Source organism: Phaethon lepturus, unplaced genomic scaffold (genome assembly GCF_000687285.1).
Source record: "Phaethon lepturus isolate BGI_N335 unplaced genomic scaffold, ASM68728v1 scaffold43745, whole genome shotgun sequence".
Classification (NCBI taxonomy): domain Eukaryota; kingdom Metazoa; phylum Chordata; class Aves; order Phaethontiformes; family Phaethontidae; genus Phaethon; species Phaethon lepturus.
In genome coordinates, this window is record NW_010540621.1 from 12393 (window position 1) to 23917 (window position 11525).

Consider the following 11525-nt stretch of genomic DNA (forward strand, 5'->3'; position numbering starts at 1 on the left):
CACATCCATTTTTAAACTGAAACAGCATAGCCACAGCTCTAGCTGCTGCTGCAAGCACCAACTGCAGAGCTATATAATAACTTCTCATGCAACTTTTCTTTTTTCCACTTGGAAACCTGAGATTTGGCACACATGCTGTAAGCCCTTGAGATTGCTGGCTTTGGAGAAACAAAGCACAAAGTACAAAGCCAGCCACAAAGAAAAATCCTGAGCATACACTATGGGAATTCGCCTTGTCAAGGGACCAAAGCCATGTCAGATGCCAGGGGACAGAGTTATGTCAGCAGACAGGCTGATATAAGAAGGCCCAGCTGGCTCCAGGGTAGAGCCCATCCTGGTTGAATCCAAGGACCACCACCTGCATTTCACCAGTATGACAGTCATCCTTTGCCACCCTGTATGAAGATGAGAATAGAAGTGTTACAGCAGCAACGTTTTAGGAATAAAATTAAGAACTGCTTTCATTCACACGCACTGAGGAAAGGAGGAATGACACTATCTTCCCTAATGTGCTCTGACAGTTTTTTCCATTCCTTGGAATTACCTTCAAATATGGCATTGGCAGAGAGGTTATTTCCTGCTTTATACTAATGCCCTAGTAATTTAACATGTTATACAAGTTCAATTTGACGCTATGCATAAAATAGTATGATTAATAAGCCCAGTAAAATCTCTTCTCCCCCACAAACATACAATACATCTTACTCTTTATTAAGTATCAAATTGTCTCCAACATAAATTACATCCAAATTACTTAAGTTTCAAGAAAGTCAGATATTTTATGTACAATATTTGTCTTGAGTCAGATATACTTTTATCATTAACCTACAACATGAAAAGCAAACCTACATCAGTACCAAATAAAGCATTAAAAAGGTAACAAATATATAACTTTTTAGAAATGCTTTCAGAACGCTAAAGTTAATGACAAAGATTTTATAGTGCAGCAGTCTTGGGTTTTGAGCTCTTAAACCATTTCTCTGTTTTTGCGGATAGCACAGCAGAGAACCATACTGAATATCATGCCGAAAATCTGTAAAGAAAGCAAGTACGTTAGAAATCAGGGGACCAAAGCACATTCTTCTATCAACATGGGGACAAGCAGGGCTGCTCTTACCAGCTCACAGGCCACATTAACACTTTATTCTGCAGTTCATGTGTCTGCCCCTCCCCACCACCCCCAAACTTCAGTCCATTCTCATGAATCCCCACTGCCCTCAATACTTCAAAATAGGTCAACTATAAGCCACTGCCATATCTCCTAAGAAATCTTTGATCATCCCAGCTCATCTGCATCCAAGTCATACTTTCCTCTAGAGAAATCAAACAAGAAAGTGCAAGTTTTCTTACTAGCAGTTATTTCAGTTCTCTAGCAGAGTTTTTAGTTGTTATAAAGGAAATAAAAGCAAGGATTGCCAAAAGGTATTAGAATTAAGAAATGGGCTGGCAATATGACCAATACATCTTTGCCATATATATACACACACACTACTGATACAGCTTCACCCCTGCTAAAGCTACAAGAAGGCAGATCTTATTCCAAAGCAGAAACACGGGCGTCCAAGACACCCCACCCTCTGCACTGCCTCAGGGCCCCACAGCACACACCCTGATCCTGCTAGTACTTGTTAGTAGAATAAGACTGTAGACTGATATGACAGGCACTGTTCAGACTTCTGTAACTATCCTTTGGCCATACAGCTACCTTCTAAATAACCTGGAAACTCACCATTATTACAGCAATGCCAAGGCCAACTGCTCCAATCACATTCAATTTTGAATTGAAGACATCATCAATGGCAGCAGGGCATGACTGAAAAGAAACCAACTGTTCATTAGCATTTCATACATACAAAAGGTTTGTTTCTGCTTGCTTGTTTGAGCTCAAGTCTGCCAATTGATGCTACACCTCTGACCAAGTCTGCTTGCACTAGAGACGAAGACTCATCTTTTGAAAGCTGCTTTGAACAGGCCTTTATTTTCACATCTCCAAAGAAAGCCAGGGATGTTCCAACACAAAAGTTGGTGGAGAAGTTTAAATATACTCTTCAAGTATCTAAACCTCTTAATTGCATCTTGGCTACAGCAGGATCCCCTTCTCAACACCTGCAGTTGTTGAGGTAGATCAGGTAGATCAGGACTAACAGTAGTTGTACCAGACTTGGCTTGTTACTAATGGCTATCAGCATTTAAGTTACCATACTGCTCAGCCCTTCTCAAAATAGATTTAAAGCCCATCTTAATATTTCCAGCTGCTATTGTAATTTTGCAGACACCTTAGGAACACATGATGCATGGGAATGGCAGGATCTCCTGAGCTGCATGCATACATGCTAGGCTATAGAGGTGCCAGTTTGAAGCTCCCAGGACAATGAATTACCACTGCAACTCAAGAAAAATTTAAGTACAGTCCTTTCTTCAAAGTCACATGGTAGCTAAGAGAAAGGACAAGGAACTTTTACAGAGGTAAAAATCTTTGAGACAGGTAGCTGGTCAAAGTCTCATCCCAACTCCTGTCATTCCAGCAGCAGACTACAGTGAGCTGCTGAAAACTACTTTTCCTTTAGTTGTTCCTTATCCAGTCCAGAAGGAAAGACTGAATCAAAGACTAAAGGGATATACCGGCAAGAATTAGTCAGTTAAATCAGAATATCAGTACAGCACTGCTTCTTAGAGGCACACAGATTAGCCACAGCATTACATCCCTTTAATCTTACAGTCTATCTACTGTTTTTCCACAGCTGGGACTAGGCCATAAACACATCACAAGATGAAGTCAACAGATGAAGCTAGAACACACTTAGCAGAATAAAAGCAAACAAGAAAACCTACTTGCTGTCTCAGCTACTCACACATAGTCTAACTCGTAGCAGATTGTATGGGCATGACTAAAGATACAATCTAAATACAGACTGAAATCTCACGTGGTGAGATATTTGAAGGCACAAAAATTATCTCTAGTGAAAGTAAGAGCACAAATAACATGAAAAAATCAAGTTACTAATTGAATTCCTGCATCATAAGAACCTTATTTTCTATGGGAAGACTCATACAAGCTGTCTTGGGGCATGAAGCAAGACAGGACAGTTGTAAGAGGAAAACGGGTAGTTAAGAACTATACAAGATGCTTCTCAGCAATATTTCAACAGGGGAATCCTATTCAGAGAATTGGCTTCACAGTGACATACTCAAACAGGCCACCAATGCATTACACCCCTCTCCTTTACCTTGCTAAAACTTCAGACCTGCTCCCGCCTCCTGCTCTACTTCTCCCTAACCACGAGGGGAGGTGACAGCTCCCACACAGCACCAGGAAGGCACTCTGGCAACAGGAGCAGCCAGGAGAACAGAGCTCTCTAGCATATTTTTTTAGGTGAAGTTTAGGCTTTACTGTCCAACAAACCAGTGAGTCTAGTGACACAGAGACTGCACATTTCCTGTGCAAGTTCAGATTTTCTGCTGACCCTGCTTGTTCTTTCTACAGTAAGAGTATGTTGATTTTCCACAACCGGACTGATTATAGAGATAGGTTGCTAAGTAAGTGTGACATGGGAGCTTCCCATGGACTGGAAGGGTTTATTCAGAAACATGTTCCTCATTCTACTCATTGGGCAGAGCTGTTGGTGAATTAATTCATGCTTTACCACGGTAGAAAGTGACTCGAGCATGGTCTTCTTCGGACAGGTGTCCATGAATTGCTGCTCAAGAACGCCTGTAAGACCACAGCAGTCTAGCTACAAGACAAAACAGGAAAAGAAAACCAGGTTAAATAATCCTTATTTTTGCTCAGTATTTGGTAAAAAGGAGGAATAGATTACATTAGGTTTTATTACAGACCTTATGCAAGTTTGCTTAGAAGTCCTGACAATGTGACTGCTATATACACAATTTTAAAAAGCCTTTATTGCATTAAAAGACAAGATTCTGAAAGGAAGAGCTAGATCTCATTAAGTATATACACACATTCATTTTGGTGATAGCTTGTACTCCTTACAGACACAAAGATGAACTCCTCACAGACATGCAGGCATGCATACTATGGTGCCTCAAGATCAATACCACAGATCTGGAGTTTCCCAGCTTGCTTCCGAGTTTCTTTAGGAAAACAAGAACTAGTTCTATGCACTTCAGAGTTACAAAAAGCATACTGAATTCAGTGATACTATACAGAAAGATCTTCTCTGCAGTTTGTTACTAATACTACTTTGGTTTCTTCTAGTTAGTAAGGTACTAGACTTGTACAAGGGACTAGATGAGATGCAGAACAGTGAACAAGCTGCATTACTGTCTAGTTTAAGTATAACCACATACTTACAGCTAACTGAAATGCCTTCAGGGTCTCTCTGGCAGCTGCTTGAGATCTCTTTCCATATGTTTCCATGTAGAAGTCCTTTAACTCTTCAATAACCTACAGGATAGCAGAGAGTTGTGGTGTATTCCTGTTTTACTATATGGAAAACTTGTTTTCCATATAGTAAGTCAGTCAATAATTCTGTAACGTACAATATCCTTCCTTCTGATATGTAGAAAGAGGGCGGACAGCATTTTTTACCCAGAACAGGTGAGCCTAACTGGTACACTCACCTTAAAAGCCACACCTAAACAGATAAGATTCAGTTTCCCTGCCAAAGCTCTGAGCTTCTAGGAGTAAGAGAATCAAGTCTTTGCCCACCAGTTACAAAACTATTCCCTATTAATTTCTGTACCCCAGAAGTTGCTATATTCCCCTATTGTATAATACAAGCAGAAAAGCAACCCTGGTCACCAAGCACCTTACTTTGAAACAAGACAGAATCCTGACTGCTTGTGAGGGGACAGGCCAGATCAGTCATGTTTTAGATGCAGAAACATTCAGCCTGTAGCTGACTCAGCTCATATCCAGAAATGGTAAAGCTTCACTGATGGCCTGCTTTGCTCCACAGCTCAGCCAGGTACTGCTTGCAGGGCACCTCTAGCATGCAACAGCATCTTGGATTCTGACCTCTCTGCTACAGTCTCATTTTTAAATATTAGAGCTTAATTTCTGGTCTTGTTTTCCTAGAATGCATCATCTTCCTCTCCTGCAAATTCCCTGGGTAATCAGGATTTGACCAGTACTGGTAAAGATTTTGGCAGACTGCTAGCCTGCTGTGAGCGCAGCCAGACTCACAGAGTGGTTTGTGTAGGAAGGGGCCTTTAAAGATCATCTAGTTCAGCTCTCATGCCATGGGCAGGGATATCTTTCAACTAGACCAGGTTGCTCAAAGCCCCATCCAACCAGACTTTGAACATTTCCCATGATGGGACATCCACAGCTTCACTGGGCAACCTGTTTGTTCCAGCATCCCACCACCCTGCCAGTTTTTAAGAGCAACCTACCTTTTCTTTATTTGCAAATCCCCAGATTGCAGCAGCAATTTCAAGGGCAAAAATTACGAAAAGGAAGAGGAAGAACTAGAAAAGACAGACCACATCATTAATTAAGACCACAGCACCACAAAACAGCATCACACATATATACCACAAGCTTGTCCAGTACCCAGCATCCAGCCTTGTGGTAACTGTCACTCAACCAGATTCCAGTTGGAGTTCTGAAACACTGGTAAGACTAAGAAAGAACACGCTGCACTGGGTCAGCACTTCTTCCCAGGAGCGTCAGAAAGCCTGGCAGTGTTTTCCAAGCAGAAGTCCTCCTTTTTGATCAGTGTTAATTAAAACCTACCATCTGTTAACTCAAGACTTTGAAGTTGCTCAGGTCACTCAGGCACACCACAACAGCTGACAGCAATTCTTTTTTCTTGTTTGTCACTCCTATTGCTTTAGAAGTCATTACTTAATACCTAGCTTGCCACCAGCTCCCAGAGAGCTAATGGTCACTTCTCTGCTGTGTATCACATAAAATAGAAATAAATGTCATCTCTGTGTTTGACTACCAGGTCCAAAGCACCACTGCCATTTAAAGGCACTTTAAGAGAGATGTTCAGAATTACAACAAAGGGCTAGAGGCATCATTTTGCAAGAAATACATTGAATTAACTTCTTCCATAACACAGAAGGGGAATTGTTCTTTTACCAGCTATAGTAGTAGCCTTATTAATTAAGTCTTATGGTTATTTAGATGAGTAGTTCCACAAGTGTACAGATGTGCATGAATCCAAGTAAGCTCTACTGGCCCCTCTAGTTTGAAAACAATGAGGTTGCTCTCCAATAATTGGCTTGCAGAGCAGTTGATAAGTAGAAGAGCTCATCCTGTGGTTAAGAACAGTAGAGGCTTGTTGTTTCAAGGATCAAATACCACACAGTTCTGGTCTCAAAGATTAAAGACTGCACAGTCTTCAGTTCAGGACAAACTGTTTAATAAATAGCATTACTCTTATCAACATTTTAGTTCTGTGTTCACACATGCTCCCAGCCTCAATACTTTAGTATCTGAATATGTCACTAACTCCTGGAGTCATCCTGTATTCACATGGAACATGACATTTGGATTCAGGGCCAGAAATGGAAGCTACATGGTCATCTGTGTAATGCTAAAATGTTAAATGTGTTTAAAAATTGTGGAGCCAAAACAATCAGCATCTGCTGCCCTTTAACTGCACAGTACCATTTTTCTTCCTTTCTCATCATGCTGCTAAAGCTTTAATACTACTCTGAACACTTACCAGGCCAAGCATACATTGAGATTCCTGCAATGCACCACAGCATCCCAAGAAACCAACCAGCATCATAAGTGCACCAGCTCCAATAAGAATGTAAACTCCTAGGGAGGAAAAAACAAGACACATGTAATAGGCTAGCTGAGACCTCAGCAGCAAGGTATGAAGTTAGCTGCTCTACAAACAGCATTTACAGCTTTTTGCCAAGGTTTAAGATTCTTTACTGAGGTGTTCCAAAGAAAAAGAGAGCTGTGCAAGCAAACCCCTCTAAAAACTTGTGGGGAAATGTATTGATAAATAAAAATTTCAACTTATAACAATGTTTACCACTACTGCAGTTCTACAAGTTTTAGAAAACAGGCAAGATAAAGCCATCTAAGACAAACTGTAAGCCATCTAAGACATTTTAAAACTGGCTCAGAGCCAGAGTTATCAACAGATGAAGAGTCTGTTGCAGTTAGACAGCTGGAGCTACTGATTTATCAACATCTAAGAATCCTTGAAGCCTGCTACCTCTAGGAGAATGGGTATTAAAAGGCATCATAATAATCTGTCATACGGCTTTAAATGCTTTCCTACACTGCTCTTCCATCAAGAAACACTGAATTATTCTACTAGTCATGGTGGTACAAGTCTATACTTCAGCTGCCTAACTTGACAGCCTCTCTAACTACAAGAAACTCAGCATTTTCTGCTTTTGCAGAAGCGGATACTTCTTCAAACTGTATCAAATGGCTGAGCCTGTAGACCATTCTGCCCAGAATTTAGGTAGCAAGTGTTGGAACATAGAGGGCAAATATTTCTGGGCTAAGAAACTCCATTTATGCCTAATCCTCTTCTCCTAAGCTTGAGAACTGCCAGCTTAAGCATTACAGCTGCTACTAGCTGCTGAGAGCAGCAAGATGTAGCAAGTAAAGAACTCCCAAAGGGTAGCAAGAAAATATTATCAGGGTGGTGAAACATGAGACAAAGAATCAGCACAAAGCATTTCAAATTAGTATGACATTTCTATCAATAGATACAAAAATACAGTTCTGGCCTTCAGAAGCCCAATCAATACTATTTAAAGCCAGCCATATATAAGCATTTGCAAATGATATTGTCTAGATGCAAACCAGTAAGATTAGCTGCCAAAATATCTACGTGATTAAGCATATGTAAGTGATTAAGCATGACATTTCTTATCAACAGGAAGTGCTGGCACCAAGTTTTTTACCCCAGCTTAAAGTTTTTCCATTTTGAAAAAAAGAGTTCATCAGATCCTCTTATTCCAGTAGTATAGAAAGCTTCTGAAGTAACTTGCTTTGTTACTAGGTGCAAGTTGACAGATTCTTTCAATTTCCTATTGGAAACTACAGTCAGTTACTACTCCCAGAAACATGTTACACAGGAATTCCTATTAAATTTCTTTTTAAAACTCAGTTTAACCTACAGAGATTTCAAGTAGGTTTCACTGGCTGCATTCAGACAGTAGCTTAAGTATCACATCATAAAACTTTTATGTTTAGGGGGCTGAAGAGTTGTTTTAGACTAACCGAAATAAGACTTCGTTAAATATTCAGCTCAATGGCCAAGTTTAGATTTCTGTTCCCTTTCCAAGGTCCAGTTAAAAGCATCTGGAAATCTTCCTGGCAGCTGCAAGAACCACCCAGTTTGCTACCATGCCAGCATATCAAGGGTGAAATACAAACTTTCTCCCAGATAAGCTGTCTGTATGCCTGGGCCTCTTCCTGAAGTCACAGACCCAACTATGGTCTCTAAGAAGCCTAACTCATCATTCCCAATAGTAGTCCCTGTAAGCACAGGCTACACTGGTATTACAAGGCTGCAACGTAAGTTGCACCTCCCAGTGTGCCTTACAGAGTCTTTACTGACCCTTTAGAGGCCATTTTGGGTGTTGTGACAGACCGAGTAGCTCAGCAGAAGAGCTGCTGTCCTTGGCAAGAGAAAGGCCGACCACACGCTGGGGATAGCTACCGAGCAATGTCATACAGGAGACAGCAAATCCAGGTGCTACAGTGATGTGAAATGTAGGTATAAGGATTGTCCAGATGAAAGATGACAGACGTGTAGTTAAGAGATGCATATTTAAATTTGCTTTGTTCCCAGTTGTCTTCAAACTTAGCTACCTGGTTTCAAAAAGAGTTTGAGCACCTACAGATGACAGAGAAGCATATGTTCCTCTGCCCAAGCCTGAAAGTGACTGCAGAGATCAAAATCCTAGTTAGGATAAAATCCTCTTCAGTTCAGAACTCCTACAACATTAGAATAACAAACTGAACAACATGTGGTTTTGTCCCCTAATTGGTAATCTTACAAAAAAGACTATATTGAGAAATAACTTCCACCTGGCCTAAAGCTGCATTGATCTACATTGCCTGTAATAGTTGCTCATGCAGACCAAGATATTTGTGCAACCTTTCCAGTACAGAGTATAAATTAGCCTACATAGGGCTATAAGGGTTAGACAATAGTACATACGCCCCTTCGGACAGATGAGGGGATAGAGCTGTGGTTTTGGGTAGTCACTTTGGAACAAAAAAATTAGTCACAGATGACATCAACAACTACTTATTTAGAATGAAACTTTGCTGACTCATATTGTGAGAAACATCAGGAAGAGACATCCTCTGTGTCTACCAGGAGCCCCTGGGATTACAAGACGCTTACCCAACAGCACCCAAAGAGGAACTGCAGGGTTTAAGCTGGGAAAAAGACAAAATGATGTACAAAAAGTATAAAAAGCCAAGAAACTGCTGGCAGGACACTGCTGCTGTCTGCACAGGAGCTCACAACAGAGGCTGGCCCCTACACCAGCCAGGGGCAGCTGCTCTCTGCCCCACACAGGCAGTTTTGTCTTTAGTCTTTGAGGAAGAGGAAGGTTTCTAAGCAGTCAGGAATCTATCACCCCCAGCCATCTCCTAGCTTACCTGTGTAAAAAGTAGTGTTGTTGGATTCCAGTTCAAAGATGCTTTTGGTCTGCGAATCAAACCGAAGCCATAGTCCAATTGCAAGAACTGCTGTCCCTGCAAGCTGTAAGAAAAAGTAAGCCTGGTTAAATAATACCAATTAATACACTCACTGTTGCGTTAGTAACAGAGATAAACACGGGATGCAGCTCTGTTATTTAAAAAGGCGGTGACAAACAGCATAAAAGGATGCGGATACCAAAACAAGAACAAACTTAGTTCCTGACATGAGGCATCTCGTCAACAGATGAGTTTACATATTAAGCTACAATGCCATATGAGAACAATGCCATGCTTGTTCTTTTCTGAAAATACCCAAGGTTTACTGAAGTGCCAAGCATCAGTATTTCCACTGACCCCTCCACCCACTGTTCTATTCTGGGTGACTGCAATGGCATTGTGTGGCTTAGTGATCTTACACCTTCACACTGAAGGACAAGTGTACCACAAGAAAAAGCACCTTGTAAGGCCATCTGAAAGCTCTAGCATATTAAACAGACTGCTAAGAGGTCAGTGTACCACAGTACAGAGTTTTGCAAGAAAGAGCACTTTTTCTAAACAGGGTAAAATCAGTCCAGTAAGTTACTGCACTGACAGGAAGAGGAAAATACAGGCTGGTGAAATAGCAACATTGCTGTGTGCTGATCTGGAACAATGCAGTCAAGTTTTAGATAATATTTAGTTTTATTTTGTTATCACCCCTGCCTGTATGTCTCCAGGTTCCTCTTAACATCAGTGTCCATTTGCAGCAAGTCATTGTGTGTCTAAGTTAGCTTCTGGATGAAGCATCTGGTAGAAGGCATCAGAACAGTCTTGCAAGAAAGAGGGAATTGCATGCTGGTAAGTTTGCAAATTGCATAAGCTAAGTTTGCTTTGAACACACTGAATCCTCCCTTCTTTAAAAAGAAAAACCTAGGGTCACCTTGCATGCAAAAAACCCCCCAAAAACTAGGACAAACCAGACAGCTGGAGAGAGTGTGCTTCTCAGCTCTTCCTTCTCTCGCTTGAAGACAATTTAACTAATAAAAAAGCTCTACAAAAGTAAGATGAGGACAGAAATACCACACATTGCAGCAGACATTAAAAATTTAAACTTAAGAGTAAGCAATAAGCTTAGAAAGTTGGGAGCTCTGGTTAGGCAAAGCATGCATGAAAAGGAAAAAAAAGCCTTATCTCTGATAAGAAGTTCCTTCTAGAAGGGAACAACATTCTTGATTCACCTCCAAGATACTGGAAAGTGTTTACTAATGTCAGTCTTCAGTGAGAAGAGGGAAGACATTCCCACAGAAAGCACCCGTGGGTATACTCCTTTGACACCAAGCCCAGCTCCCCCAGCCCCACACTCTCCCAACGGGGAGCCCGAGAGCCCTTCCTCCCCACTATGGGAGCACACATCTCCAAAGCCAGGCACAGCTTTGCTGCCCATCGCTGTCCTCTCCAGCCTCCTAGGCTTGCTCTTCCAAGAAAACAGGGAGAGCTCTGAAGGTTCAGAGAGGACAAAGAGGATGGAGCTAAGCAAGGGTTTAAGGCAAGGTACATCCCTTCTAGCTTTGCAGCAGAAAGGATCCCAGCTGCAGTGCTGAAGGGCTCGGGTATCAGTGAAGAAAATAGAGAGGCCAGCTGGGCCAGAAAAACCGGCATTTCTTGTATGGCAGGCACCTGACTCCCAAGCCTGCCTCAAAGAGGAGCTGCAGGGTTTTAGCTGGGAAAGAGATGAAGTGATACACAATGCAGAAAGAGCCAAACCCAAGCAGAGGTTTCCAGACCCATGCAAAAGGCGCTTTGCTGGTGTCACGGGTGCATAGGCACAGGCTGACTCACAAAGTGCTCCGCAAGAACAAAGCCTGCACATACCTGCCACTTCCCTTGTCAGGGCTACGCTGACAAAATAATTTTAAGTTATGCTGAAGAACCCATGCTG

The 11525-nt window shown here is 41.6% G+C and overlaps 1 protein-coding gene across 1 annotated transcript; it reads right to left on the minus strand.

The window, feature by feature from the left end:
- Nucleotides 1-855: 855 nt before the first annotated feature.
- On the minus strand, nucleotides 856-9686 carry CD9 (CD9 molecule; the record flags this gene model as incomplete). The annotated part of the gene is made up of 7 exons (XM_010287486.1): nucleotides 856-1033; nucleotides 1730-1813; nucleotides 3645-3734; nucleotides 4316-4408; nucleotides 5359-5433; nucleotides 6642-6739; nucleotides 9566-9686. Coding segments are annotated over 7 exons (627 nt in total), but the record flags the coding sequence as incomplete, so codon positions are not given.
- Between the last annotated feature and the right edge of the window lie 1839 nt (nucleotides 9687-11525).